General features: G+C 41.8%; 1 protein-coding gene across 2 annotated transcripts; it reads left to right on the forward strand.

The window, feature by feature from the left end:
• The first annotated feature begins 3,259 nt into the window (after positions 1–3,259).
• Positions 3,260–12,825, forward strand: LOC133575079 (gap junction alpha-3 protein-like). Of its 2 annotated transcripts, none has more exons than XR_009811459.2 (2): positions 3,260–3,423; positions 3,536–3,674. XR_009811459.2 is itself a non-coding variant. In XM_061927540.2 (2 exons), exon 2 carries the CDS (start codon positions 11,502–11,504, stop codon positions 12,546–12,548), a length of 1,047 nt encoding a protein of 348 aa, XP_061783524.2. In that variant the 5' UTR covers positions 3,260–3,423; positions 11,477–11,501; the 3' UTR covers positions 12,549–12,825. The 2 variants fall into 2 exon arrangements, 1 of the variants encoding a protein (XP_061783524.2); XM_061927540.2 differs by lacking the exon at positions 3,536–3,674 and adding an exon at positions 11,477–12,825.
• The last annotated feature ends 1,813 nt before the right edge of the window (positions 12,826–14,638 follow it).

The following is a 14,638-nucleotide window of genomic DNA, read 5'->3' on the forward strand; positions in this document are numbered from 1 at the left end:
TAGCCAGAAATTGTACTCAAGTAAGAGTACTGTTACTTTAGAGATTCATTACTCAAGTAAAAGTAAGGAGTAGTCACCCAAATATTTACTTGAGTAAAAGTAAAAAGTATGTTGTGAAAAAACTACTCAAGTACTGAGTAACCGATGAGTAACATACACACTCATATCATATCATATCATATATATATATATATATATATATATATACATACATATACGTTGATATATACAGTATATAATTTATATGTATTTATTTTGCTGTTTTTGTTTACATGTTAAAGGTGTTTTAATGAATATACATGCATGTTTAACATATAGATTCCTTTCTTTCATGAAGACAAGAATATAAGTTGGTGTATTACCTGATTCTGATGACTTGCATTGATTGTAATCAGACAGTAGTGATGATAACGTCCATGTTTTCAAATGGAGGAGAAGAAAAGTTCCTCCTTTCTGTCTAATACCACATGAAAGTGGTGGGTTTTTGGCATCTTATTTGTCCAGCTTCCATATTCGGTTTTATACACTTTACAAGAAATATATTGGCGTCAAGCTCCGTAGCTTGCTAGCTTGTTTGCGCTGGCTTTCGGAGACTCTTATTTTGAAAGCGCAGGCGCGATGGAGCGGCACTTTTATTGTGAAGACAGGAACGTCCTCATGTGCGGTCAGTCTTTCGGCTTTTGACGGGATGTACGGTTGAAATAAAAAAGTATCTTTTTTCCTTCACACTTTTGATTGATTGATTGGAACTTTTATTATTAGATTGCACAGTACAGTACATATTCCGTACAATTGACCACTAAATGGTAACACCCCAATAAGTTTTTCAACTTGTTTAAGTCAGGTCATGTGACCACCTGGCTCTGTTTGATTGGTCCAACGTCACCAGTGACTGCATCTGATTGGTGGAACGAAGTGAAACGTCACCAGTAAGGCAGGCACTATGAAGGTCTGTCTGACAGACCAAAACAAACAAAGCGTGCATTAACAGATGGATAAAAATTAGTAGCGAGTAGCGAGCTGAATGTAGATAAAAGTAGCGCAGTAAAAGTAGCGTTCCTTCTCTATAAATATACTTAAGTAAAAGTAAAAGTATGTTGCATTAAATCTACTCTTAGAAGTACAATTTATCCCAAAAATTACTTAAGTAGATGTAACGGAGTAAATGTAGCGCGTTACTACCCACCTCTGTGTATGTATATATATATATATATATATATATATATATATATATATATATATATATATATACATATATATATATATATATATATATATATATGTATGTGTGGGGAAAAAAAATCACAAGACTATTTCATCTCTACAGGCCTGTTTCATGAGGGGGGTACCCTCAATCGTCAGGAGATTTTAATGGGAGCATTCGCATACCATGGTTTATATAGGGCACAGAGTGGGTGGGTACAGGCTGGCCTAGGGGCGTGGTGATTGGTTCATGTGTTACCTAGGAGGTGTTTCCGTCTATGGCGGCATGTTGTTACAATTTCGCTGCGCTTGTTGAGGGATGACAGGTCTGGACGGTAGATAATAAACAGTTTCTCTTTCAAGCATAGGTTGCATCTTTTATTACCACTATTGTAAGGTGTGCTGGATGCAAGAATTTGCCATGTTATTGAATATTCAACATTATTGTCTTTGAGGTCCCAAATGTGTTTGCTGAGTTCTGTGGTATTTCGCAGGTTTTTGTTCCTGAAAGAAGCCTTGTGGTTGTTCCATCTGGTTTTGAATTCACCCTCGGTTAATCCTACATATGTGTCGGATGTGTTAATGTCCTTGCGTATTACCCCTCAACGGGGGATGCTTACAAACATCAGTTGTCTACCAATCTAAGGTAATACGCAAGGACATTAACACATCCGACACATATGTAGGATTAACCGAGGGTGAATTCAAAACCAGATGGAACAACCACAAGGCTTCTTTCAGGAACAAAAACCTGCGAAATACCACAGAACTCAGCAAACACATTTGGGACCTCAAAGACAATAATGTTGAATATTCAATAACATGGCAAATTCTTGCATCCAGCACACCTTACAATAGTGGTAATAAAAGATGCAACCTATGCTTGAAAGAGAAACTGTTTATTATCTACCGTCCAGACCTGTCATCCCTCAGCGAAATTGTAACAACATGCCGCCATAGACGGAAACACCTCCTAGGTAACACATGAACCAATCACCACGCCCCTAGGCCAGCCTGTACCCACCCACTCTGTGCCCTATATAAACCATGGTATGCGAATGCTCCCATTAAAATCTCCTGACGATTGAGGGTACCCCCCTCATGAAACAGGCCTGTAGAGATGAAATAGTCTTGTGATTTTTTTCCCCACACATACATATATTGCGCTCTACTACGGTATCGAGCACTATTTTTTTGGATAACCTTATTAAGACATATATATATATATGTATATATATATATATATATATGTATGAAATACTTGACTTGGTGAATTCTGGCTGTCAATATACTCCTCCCCACTTAACCCCGCCCCCAATCACGCCCCGCCCCACCCCCGACCACGCCCCCACCTCCCGAAATCGGATGTCTCAAGGTTGGCAAGCATGGGCGACCGACCTATTCCAAAATGTCTGATTCAACTATTGACGTCACGTGTATACGTCATCATACATAGACGTTTTCAACCGGAAGTTTCCCGGGAAATTTAAAATTGCACTTTATCAGTTAACCCGGCCGTATTGGCATGTGTTGCAATGTTAAGATTTCATCATTGATATATAAACTATCATGGTGGTGGTAGTAGTGGGTTTCAGTAGGCCTTTAAACTCAAATGCTGACTCTTCTGCATTATTTGCATGCGGAGACATGTTTAATAAAATGATCATAACTGTCACAAAGTTGTTTTATTCTGAATGACTCAATGAATAAAGTAACAATCATGTTCATTTTATTCCTGATCGCTGCTCCGTTCTTTTCATTGCGCCGCCAGGATGCAAATGGCTACTCATCTCCAAGCCATGTCTTCCTTGATAGGAGAGCCCCCCCCCCCAACCCTGCTATATTTAGAGACCACTTGTGGCTGGAACCTGATTGGCCAGCTGACTTGTCAATCACAAACCACCAACCTAGCAGACGTGCTTTAATAGTTTACATTGGAGTGTACCCTGGGCCAAATTTAACCACGGGGGCAGGGCAGGCATGGTTCAGAGAGTGTCCAGCAACGTGAACCTCTGAAGGAAGGTCCTGGATCCTTCCTGAGCTCATGGACCAGGAACCAGTGGGGTCGTCGGCGTGGAACTGACGCAAGAATCCACTTTTCCTGTCCATTCAAGGGCATTACTGAAGGCCTCTGAAGACCACGCTTGCACTACTAAGTCGGCCCAATGGACCTTGGAAGACGCCAAGGATTTGAATACCAGGGATGCATCAGCTGATAAGGTGAGTCTTAGGTCTAGACATAAAAGTCAATTGCTATTCTACGGTTAAAGAGGACAACTGTGAGCAGTCCAGGTCCTGACATTACTAACATTTTAACTATGAACTTCAACAGCGTCTGTCTGGTGTTTCCTTTCACTCAGTGTACAGATCGTGTTGCCCAAGTCGAGGCCGCCGCGTCTTGCACGCTCATGACTGGAACCTGCCTTTCCTTGTCCACGCATGCCAAAAATATATAACCTCTTACAGTAAATACGATCCCGTCCACGTGGAATAGACCGGCCGTCGCCAAGTTGTACGCTCGTTGAGCAGCCTTCCTCTTGAGACTCATTGCTGTAATCTCCGCTGAACTTGGTAAGGCATTCTCAAAGACTGTAACTCGGGGGTCTCAAACTCAATTTGACTGGGGGCCGCTAAAGATCACTTCAGAATTATGTTTTAATCACGGCATGAATTTATTAACTACCTCTACCGGATGCCACAGTGACCCCGAGCTAACCTGTTGTAAGCCTTCAATGTAACATTCTATGCAAAATGTTTACCGTATTTTTCGGACTATAAGTCGCAGTTTTTTTTCATAGTGCGACTTATATATGTTTTTTTCCTTCTTTATTATGCATTTTCGGCAGGTGCGACTTATACTCCGGTGCGACTTATACTCCGAAAAATACGGTATATCTCGCCACTCTTGTTTCCTAGGAGACACTTTCGCTTGCTTACAGCAAGTTGCTCGTTGTGTTGCCCAGTGTGTGTTTGTTGGTGTTGTCGTCATACTTGCCAACCCTCCCGAATTTTCCAGGAGACTCCCGAAATTCAGCGCCTCTCCCGAAAACCTCCCGGGACAAATATTCTCCCGAAAATCTCCCGGTTTTCAGCCGGAGCTGGAAGCCACGCCCCCTCCAGCTCCATGCGGACCTGGGTGAGGACAGCCTTTTTTCATGAAGGGAGGACAACAGGGTGACAAGAACTAAATCATCCAGACTAGAGATAAATTGTATTATGTTTATCTTACCTAAAAATAAATATATTTATTATTTAAAAAGAAAAAAAAATACATTTTTTCTATATTTTGCTAAAAACATAAAAATTAATTGTATTTTTCTTTGTATTTTTTCCTGACTCCTTATTACATCCAGCCATAGAATTATACATTAAAATAAACATATTTGAAATAATTGATTTTAAATTATCATAATAATTCATTTAAAATGACCATATTTAATTATTAAAATAATTGCTTGTTTATCAACAACTTTAGCATTTTATTCATTACATTTTGAAACTCTCAGAAGCCAAGTTATGTGATATTCCTTAATATTTATTTATGCAAGTTTGAAGTATCAATTATCCAAACACAGTTTTGTTTGCATATTTTCAGGATGTAGATATCTATATATATATATATATATATATATATATATATATATGTATGAAATACTTGACTTGGTGAATTCTGGCTGTCAATATACTCCTCCCCTCTTAACCACGCCCCCAATCACGCCCCGCCCCACCTCCGACCACGCCCCCACCTCCCGAAATCGGAGGTCTCAAGGTTGGCAAGTATGGTTGTCGTGTTGATGTTCGCACCATCATTAGCTTGTCTGTTCGTTAATTTAAAAAAAATAACTTTTTAAAATGTTCATGAAAGTTGTAGGAAATGTCAGAAATGGGATAGAAAAAATAAATAAAAAATAAATATTATTGGGCTTTTTCACGTTGCCTTATGTTTTCACTTGTCTAAGCATTAGTGTTGTACCGATACCAATATTTTTACTTTTCTAAATAAAGGGGACCACAAAAAAAAATCATTATTGGCTTTATTTTAACAAAAACATCTTACAGTACTTTAAACATATGTTTCTTATTGCAAGTTTGTTCTTAAATAAAATAGTGAACATACTTGACAACTTGTCTTTTAGTAGTAAGTAAACAAACAAAGGATCCTAATGCAGTATTCAGTAACATATTGTGTAATTTTCCATTCTATTATTTGGTCAAAATTATTAAGGACAAGCGGTAGGAAATTAATTATTAATCTACTTGTTCATTTACTGTTCATAGCTGCTTACTTAATCGCTAAATCCCATGAAATCTTATACGTCTAGTCTCTTACGTGAATGAGATAAATAATATTATTTGATATTTTACGGGAATGTGTTAATAATTTCACACATAAGTCACTCCTGAGTATAAGTCGCACCCCCGGCCAAACTATGAAAAAAAACTGTGACTTATAGTCCGAAAAATACGGTATATATTTAACATTTTATTATCTTAGAAAAAAATATTTTTTTAGACTTTTTCCGGCTAGATCTGACAAATCTAAGTCAGTAAAATTGCCTTTTCAAAACTTGATCTGATTAGGAAAAAATACTTAGAAGACTAAAAACTAAATTTTTCAGACTAGATCTGACCAATCTGAGTGTAAGAGCATGAACTAATGAAGTCTGCTCAGATGAGAAGCGAAACGCCTTCTAAAACAAACTGAAACATCCAGATATGATCGATTGAATGCGCTGAGAACTACCGTATTTTCCGCACTATAAGGCGCACCGGATTATAAGGCGCACCTTCAACGAATGGCATATTTTAAAACTTTGTTCATATATAAGGCGCACCGCATTATAAGGCGCACCGCATTATAAGGCGCATAGAATAGACGCTACAGTAGAGGCTGGGGTTACGTTATGCATCCATTAGATGGAGCTGTGCTAAAGGGAATGTCAACAAAACAGTCAGATAGGTCAGTCAAACTTTATTAATACCGTATTTCCTTGAATTGCCGCCGGGTATATATTATGCGCATGCCTTGATTTACCGCCGCGTCAAACTCGTTTCGCAAAATAATTAGCGTATGACTAGAATTACCGTCGGGTAAGTCACGTACCTATGGACGTCTTCGGGGCTAACAACCTTCACTTTACCAGGCAGTGGGTCTTTACAGCTGAGGGTGAATGACGAGACCGGCGGTTTGTTGCAACTTTGTGGCTTTATAGGACGCAGCCATCCACCAAGCTAGAGCACCTGCACGCACTCACTGTTGCCGCTCGCTCACCTCTCTCGCCCACTCACTCACTGATGTCACTCACCTCACATGCTGTCATATCTTAAAGGGCCACACACACACACACACACATACGCTACTCTCATAACAACTAACAAGACATCATGGCGAAGCCAGAAGTCGAGTTTTTTAACATGGAGACATTCTCAATACTTTTCTTTTGTCGAGCACAAAGAAAATAACATTTTAGTTAAATGTAAGTTGTGTCTTGGATCAAAGATCCTATCTACTTAAAGTTAAAGTTAAAGTGCCATTATGTTGCAGCTATTTAAAATAGTTTTGTCAATTTGTTCTGGCCTGAAATAAATTGGCCCTTTGAAACATATCTTTGTCTTTGTGTGTTGTATGTAGACCACATTGCTTTTTGACTTCAGTGATGCAAATGCATGTCAAGTTGATCAACACATTGTATTATTCTCCAGTGCAATAACAGTACTGAAATGAAGGCTAAAAGGGCATTAATGGGAGCCTTAAAAAAAGGGGGAAAAAATAAGTAACTAAATAGTTACTTTTCACAGTAACGCATTACTTTTTGGTGTAAGTAACTGAGTTAGTAATTGAGTTACTTTTGAAATAAAGTAACTAGTAACTGTAACTAGTTACTGGTTTTCAGTAACTAACCCAACACTGCATGTAGTGCAACATTTATATCACATAGTGGAGGGGAAATTTTCCCTGATTCAATAAACAGGTAAAAAAACAGTGATACTGTTACGGTAAATCAAACGTTAGTGCAATCACAATATAGTAACACTCGAAATAGTGCGGAGCGATAACAATATATCAATAACTCAACGTTGCTCAAACGTTAATGTCACACAACACAACACACAAAATAAACATGTAAAGCTCACTTTATGAAGTTATTCCTCATCCACGAATCCCTCGAATTCTTCTTCTTCAGTGTCCGAATTAAACAGTTGGGCGAATACGGCATCCAACATGTTCAGCTCCGTCTCGTTGAAGTCGTCATTAATCGAGTCGGTCCCGTGTTCTACTTCGTGACTGATCGTCTTAAGTTTCAACTCTGTGTCGTAAGCGTGTCTCTTAATAGGAGCCTTTTTGGGGTATTTACATAAACCAGGGGTCGGCAACCTTTACCAGTCAAAGAGCCATTTTGACCAGTTTCACAAATGAAAGAAAACAATGGGAGCCACAAAAATCTTTTGAAATTTAAATTGTAATAACGCTGCATACAAAGTTTTTTTTTTGCTTTGTGCTATGTATAAACCGAGGGTCTCAGACACGCGGCCCACGCCTTAATATGAAAATTGAATGTTAGTGCGGCCCGCAAGGTTTATATGAATGGCGCTTGAAGGCAGACTTCGAATTTCAGGGCAAGTATTCTCTCGAACGTGCCGTGATCGTACAGCATTTAGCGCCCAGTACAACCACGTTGTATGGAGTTTCTTCTTACTCACGTAAGTGACAGCAAGGCATACTTGGTCAACAACCACACAGGTTACACTGAGGTTGGCCATATAAAACAACTTTAACACTCTTACTAATATGCGCCACACTGTGAACCCACACCAAACAAGAATGACAAACACATTTCGGGAGAACATCTGCACCTTAACACAACATAAACACAACAGAACAAATACCCAGAATCCCATGCAGCCCTAACTCTTCCGAGCTACATTATATGTGGATGTGTGAGGGAGCAGGGTTGGGGTGGGGGCGGGGTTTGGTGGTAGCAGGGGTGTATAATGTAGCCCGTAAGAGTCAGGGCTGCATGGGATTCTGGGTATTTGTTCTGTCGTGTTTATGTTGTGTTAAGGTGCAGATGTTCTCCCGAAATGTGTTTGTCATTCTTGTTTGGTTTTGGTTCAAAGTGTGGCGCATTATTAGTAAGAGTGTTAAAGTTGTTATATATGGCCACCGTCAGTGTAACCTGTGTGGTTGTTGACCAAGTATGCCTTGCTGTCACTTACGTGTGCAAGCCGAAGATGCATATAACAAGAGGCTGGGCTGGCACGCTTTTAGTACAGATTGTAGAGGGCGCTAAATGCTGTACCATCATTGCACGCCCTTATTATTATTGTAATGGTGAAAATCGGAGAATATTAATCCCGGGAGGTTTCTGTGAGAGGCACTGAAATCCGGAAGTCTCCCGGGAAAATCGGGGGGGAGTCGGCAAGTATGCAGCTGAGCCGCATCAGAGTAGTGATGGGATCGGCAGTTCTTTTGACTGTACTGAATCACTAGAATCAGTTCCTTGAATTGATTCGTTCAAAAAATTAGTTCACCGAATCACTTCTGCAGCAGCAGTTCTGTGGGCAGGTCGGCGAATCACGAGTCAGTCAGTAACAGATTCCCCAGCGGCAGATCTCGGTGTGTGTCAGTTCGCGAACGACACAAGCCCTCAGCACCCAATGAACGGCACGCACAGTGACTGAACGAGAGCCTCAATGTGACGTCCTCCTCCGCGACACAGTCAGTTCTCTGTGTCAGTAGGTTCGCGAGTCCTGTTCTTAAATATGTTATATTGCACTGAAATGAAAATAAGAAATAAATAAAAGCGGGAAATAAAAAAAATAGTTATAGCCTACTAAAATGCTTGCAATCAACAGTTAAATAAATAGGCCTCGTTTGTTTAGTGCAAAAACAAATATTAAATTAAGAAACCCTTAACAAATGTCAACATAAAAACTAAATGTTCTGTAGCAAAGAAAATGTCAACTTAAATATGCAAACAAAAAGAAAATAAATACCTTCAAAATAAAACAAATACATTAGGAGCCAGAAATGCCAACATAAAAACTAAATGTTCTGTAGCCTACGTTTAAAAATATAACAAAGAAAATATTAACTTAAATGTGCAAACAAAAAGAAAATAAATAGGCTCCCTTGAATAAAACAAAACAAATATTAAACCAAGTGCCAGAAAAGCCAACATTAAAACTAAAATTTCTGTAGCTTACATTTAAAAATATAAAAATGGAAATATCAACTTAAATATGCAATATCAATCAATCAATCAATCTTTATTTATATAGCCCTAAATCACAAGTGTCTCAAAGGGCTGCACAAGCCACAACGACATCCTCGGTACAAAGCCCACATACGGGCAAGGAAAAACTCACCCCAGTGGGACGTCGATGTGAATGACTATGAGAAACCTTGGAGAGGACCGCATATGTGGGTAACCCCCCCCCCCCCCTCTAGGGGAGACCGAAAGCAATGGATGTCGAGTGGGTCTGACATAATATTGTGAGAGTCCAGTCCATAGTGGATCCAACATAATAGTAAGAGTCCAGTCCATAGTGGGGCCAGCAGGACACCATCCCGAGCGGAGACGGGTCAGCAGCGTAGAGATGTTCCCAGCCGATGCACAGGCGAGCGGTCCACCCCGGGTCCCGACTCTGGACAGCCAGCACTTCATCCATGGCCACCGGACCTGTGCCCCCCCCCCCCTCAAGGAAAAGGGGAGCAGAGGAGAAAAGAAAAGAAACGGCAGATCAACTGGTCTAACAGGGGGGCTATTTAAAGGCTAGAGTATACAAATGAGTTTTAAGATGGGACTTAAATGCTTCTACTGAGGTAGCATCTCTAATTGTTACCGGGAGGGCATTCCATAGTACTGGAGCCCGAATAGAAAACGCTCTATAGCCCGCAGACTTTTTTTGGGCTCTGGGAATCACTAATAAGCCGGAGTTCTTTGAACGCAGATTTCTTGCCGGGACATATGGTACAATGCAATCGACAAGATAGGACGGAGCTAGACCGTGTAGTATTTTATACGTAAGTAGTAAAACCTTAAAGTCACTTCTTAAGTGCACAGGAAGCCAGTGCAGGTGAGCCAGTATAGGCGTAATATGATCAAACTTTCTTGTTCTTGTCAAAAGTCTAGCAGCCGCATTTTGTACCAACTGTAATTTTTTAATGCTAGACATAGGGAGACCCGAAAATAATACGTTACAGTAGACGAGACGAGACGTAACGAACGCATGAATAATGATCTCAGCGTCGCTAGTGGATAAAATAGAACGAATTTTAGCGATATTACGGAGATGAAAGAAGGCCGTTTTAGTAACACTCTTAATGTGTGATTCAAACGAGAGAGTTGGGTCGAAGATAATACCCAGATTCTTTACTGATTCGCCATGTGTAATTGTTTGGTTGTCAAATAAAAAGAAAATAAATAGCTTAAATAATATAAAAATCAAGATAAATAATAGCCTATGTATATGTACATACATTAGTTATTATTTTTTATTTTAAATCTTCTCAAACAGCCTGCCCTACACTTTACCCCCCGCCCTTCCCCCTCGCGTCGCTGCTGCTCAGCCTTGCCCTGCACTGACTTTCTTTCTGTCTCCTCTACTCTCATAACTTTATGTGTTGAGATAATGGGGACGGTGTTTGTTTTCATGTGGCTTGAGTCAACATTAGCCGTTAGCTTGGAGAATGAATGGAGAACGGATGCCAATGGCATGAACCATATCCCCGCAACGGGAGGAGAATCACTCGCGGCATTGGGGCAAGCAGAGCAGAGAGCGAGAGCGTTGTCGTTCACTGAGTGATTCATGTCGTTAATCCGCCGCGAACGAATCGTTCGCTCAGTCCCTCCCACCGCCCCCATGATGAGTAGCTGGCTGCGTCGTTCGCCGACGTCGAGGGTTCAGTGAGTCACAGAATGCGTCAGTTCCACTCATACCGGCATGGTCGCGGCGGAGCTCAACTGAACTGAGAAAGGAACGAATCAGTTCATGAAGTGATTCGGTTCAGTACGTTCACTCAAAAGATTTGTTCGTTAACGGGGGAAAATGAAGTCGTGGTAGCTTACCGTAGTTGCGATTGATTGATTGATTGACAATATTGGTCCATATATAAGGTGCACCGGATTACAAGGCGCACTGTCAGCTTTTGACAAAATTCGAGGTTTTTAGGTGCGCCTTATAGTGCGGAAAATACGGTACTTTGGTTCCTAGGAATGTTTTTTTCTCCGTCAAGGTTTTGGACTAAACAGCCTTTTAATCCCTCCAGTTCCGTCCGTGAGCCGACATAGACCATGGGGGACTGGAACCTGCTGGGGAAGCTCCTGGAAAAGGCGCAGGAACACTCCACGGTGGTGGGCAAAGTCTGGCTCACGGTCCTCTTCATCTTCCGCATCCTGATCCTGAGCGCGGCCACGGAGAAGGTGTGGGGCGACGAGCAGTCGGGCTTCACCTGCGACACCAAGCAGCCCGGGTGTGAGAACGTATGCTACGACCTCACCTTCCCCATCTCTCACGTTCGCTTCTGGGTGCTGCAGATCATCTTCGTGTCCACGCCGACGCTGATCTACCTGGGCCACATCCTGCATCTGGTGCGCATGGAGGACAAGCATAAAGACAAAGCCCAGCACGCGGACAAGCCGGCCCTCGTCGTGGACGCACACAGTCACAAAAAGCCTCTGATGCGGGACGATCAAGGCCGGGTGCGCATGCAGGGGGAGCTCCTGCGCACGTACGTCTTCAATGTCATTTTTAAGACGCTCTTTGAGGTGGGCTTCATCGTGGCCCAGTACCTTTTGTACGGCTTCGAGCTGAAGCCCATGTACACGTGTGACAGGCCGCCATGTCCCAACGCAGTGAACTGCTACATCTCCCGTCCCACTGAGAAAACCATCTTCATCATCTTCATGCTGGGCGTGGCCAGCGTGTCGCTCCTCCTCAACATCATTGAGATCTATCACCTGGGCTTCACCAAGTGCCGCCAGGGCATCACCTTCAAGAGGCGCAACCGAACGCCAAAAAGCGTCTCCAAGGAGCCCAGCGAGGCAGGGGTGCAGTTCGGGCCAACTTATGACGACTACTTCCATTGCCCGCCCAGCTACAACCTGGCGTCTCTGTCCCCGAGCGCCGACCCGTCCTTCCACCCGTGCCACAGCAAGGCGGCCTACAAACAAAACAAGGACAACTTGGCGGTGGAAAGGAGCAGCAGCAAGCTGGAGGAATGTGACCTGAAAGGGAAGAAGCGAGCGGGCTCGACCCCTGGGACGCCCACTCAGGGCAAGCCGAGCAGCGGCGTCAAACACGGCCACAACAAGACTAGAATAGATGATCTGAAGATATGAGGTTTCTCGGCCTGTGGGGTCTTACACGGCCGTGAAGGAACTCGGTCATTCGTTCATAGCGCAGGTGTGACTCTTTCCACATTTGGGAAATATTTTTTTCCATGCAAAGTCCAAGATGGAACTTTCGAACACTTTGTTGCAGTGTGACTCACGGACGTCACGAGGTCCTTTTTAGGGGGGGCTGAAATTCTTGAAGTACAGCTGATTTGTTTTGACGTGTACAAATAATTTGTAGTACGTCCAATGCATTGAAATAAGAATACAGTCGTACCTCCACTTTCCCGCTTAATTGGTTCTCTTAACTCAAAACAATTGTCAATGTCTCTCAATAAAAATGAATAGGGCTTGACAGTGTGACGTGGAAACGCATTGCATTGTGGGTCTTGCTGCCCGGGCGCGGCGCCGCTGTTGCCCACTGCTCCCCTCACCTCCCAGGGGGTGAACAAGAGGATGGGTCAAATGCAGAGGACAAATTTCATTACACCTAGTGTGTGTGTGACAATCATTGGTAGTTTAACTTAACTTTAACTTTACACATACAAACTGTAGCACACAAAAAAGCACATTTAATAAAAAAAAATGTTATTATGGTCTTACCTTTACTTATAAATGAAGTCCACAACTAAAGCCCTCACTTAAACTTTCCACGTGCAAGATTGAATCTATTTAAAAAAGTGTAACCGAGGGTTTATAAATGTCGCCTATACTGTATGAAACTACAAAATAACAAACACGGAGGCTCCAGTTTACACGAGGACCACTTTATTTACCTTCTTTCAAAAACCTCCGCTCCACTACAACATGTCACCACTTCCGCTCTTGGCGCCTTCAAAATAAGGGCTCAAGGCATATACTGTATAACAGCGCATAACAGGAACTTAACATCACAAATAGGAAAGCCCATAAAAATAGGTTACAAAAGTTATTTAATAAGAAGCCAAAAAGTGCAAAAACAATAATGTTCATGTTGGAGGAGTTGTGAATTAGATACACCTGCAGTCTGCAGGTGTACCTAATGTTGTGGCCCTGCAGTCATTCACAACTCCTCCAACACGAACATTATTGTTTTTGCACTTTTTGGCTTCTTATGAAATAACTTTTTTAAATAGATTCAATCTTGCAAGTGGAAAGTTTAAGTGTGGGCTTTAGTTGATGTAACAATTCTACGGCGGGGGTGCAGGAGGCGGGGCTACTGGAGCCTCAGCCAGTGCGTCTTTTGCAGACGTTTTATGATCGCTCGGCACAAGAAATACGTTACACACATACAGTTGTTGACAAAATACACTGTACATTATATACCTCAGCTAACTAAACTATGGAAATGTATAATATAATTCATATAGCAATACGGTCTCACTGCACAGCAGGCCAGCAGTTAGCCGAGTCCGTACATGTTGAGGCACTGAGTGACGTGCCTCAACTGGCTGCTGTTCATCGCACCGTCTCTTCTCAGTATTTGAACGGCAAATGTGAAAATTCAGCGATTTTGAATAAAAATAATCTAAAACTGGTGAAGTTAAATGGAAAATAACTTTATAGTATAATCACTGGATACATATAACAATTTAATTAATTTTTTTCTTTTTACATTTTTTTTCTTTCCATGATGCCCCGCCTCACCTGCCTCTAGTGACTGCTCGTCACTGTTACAGTGGATGTTTACATTGTGACGCCGGTGAGCTACGGAGTGTAGTGAAGCATGTTTAGCTATTCCTCGTCCTGCAGGGATGATACTTGTAAGAAACTTACTTTATTTGTCGCCATGGAGACGAGGATTAGTGATTTAGAAGTAGCTAAAACACTGCAGACAGCGGCTAGTTAGCCATGTATTAAAGCACCTCTTCCTGAGGGTGTTTCAGTGTTATAACATCACCTTTATCGTTAGTTTTTAAGCCAAAATGCCTCCATTCTCCCTTTTCTGTCTACACACTGTGTCTGCTTGTAAGTACTCCGTGATTGTGTGTTGCCGAACATGCTCGTCTGCACGTAAACCAGCAATGACATTACGTGACGACGACAGGGGGCGGGCGGGTGGAGGACCGGTACTTTTTATAAGCGGTATAGTACCGAATATGATTCATTAGTATCGC

The sequence above is a fragment of the Nerophis lumbriciformis genome, linkage group LG35 (assembly GCF_033978685.3).
Source record: "Nerophis lumbriciformis linkage group LG35, RoL_Nlum_v2.1, whole genome shotgun sequence".
NCBI classification, from domain to species: domain Eukaryota; kingdom Metazoa; phylum Chordata; class Actinopteri; order Syngnathiformes; family Syngnathidae; genus Nerophis; species Nerophis lumbriciformis.

Coding starts and splice junctions, on each gene's coding strand:
- LOC133575079 (XM_061927540.2), top strand. CDS start 11,502: ATGGGGGACTGGAACCTGCTGGGGAAGCTCCTGGAAAAGGCGCAGGAA.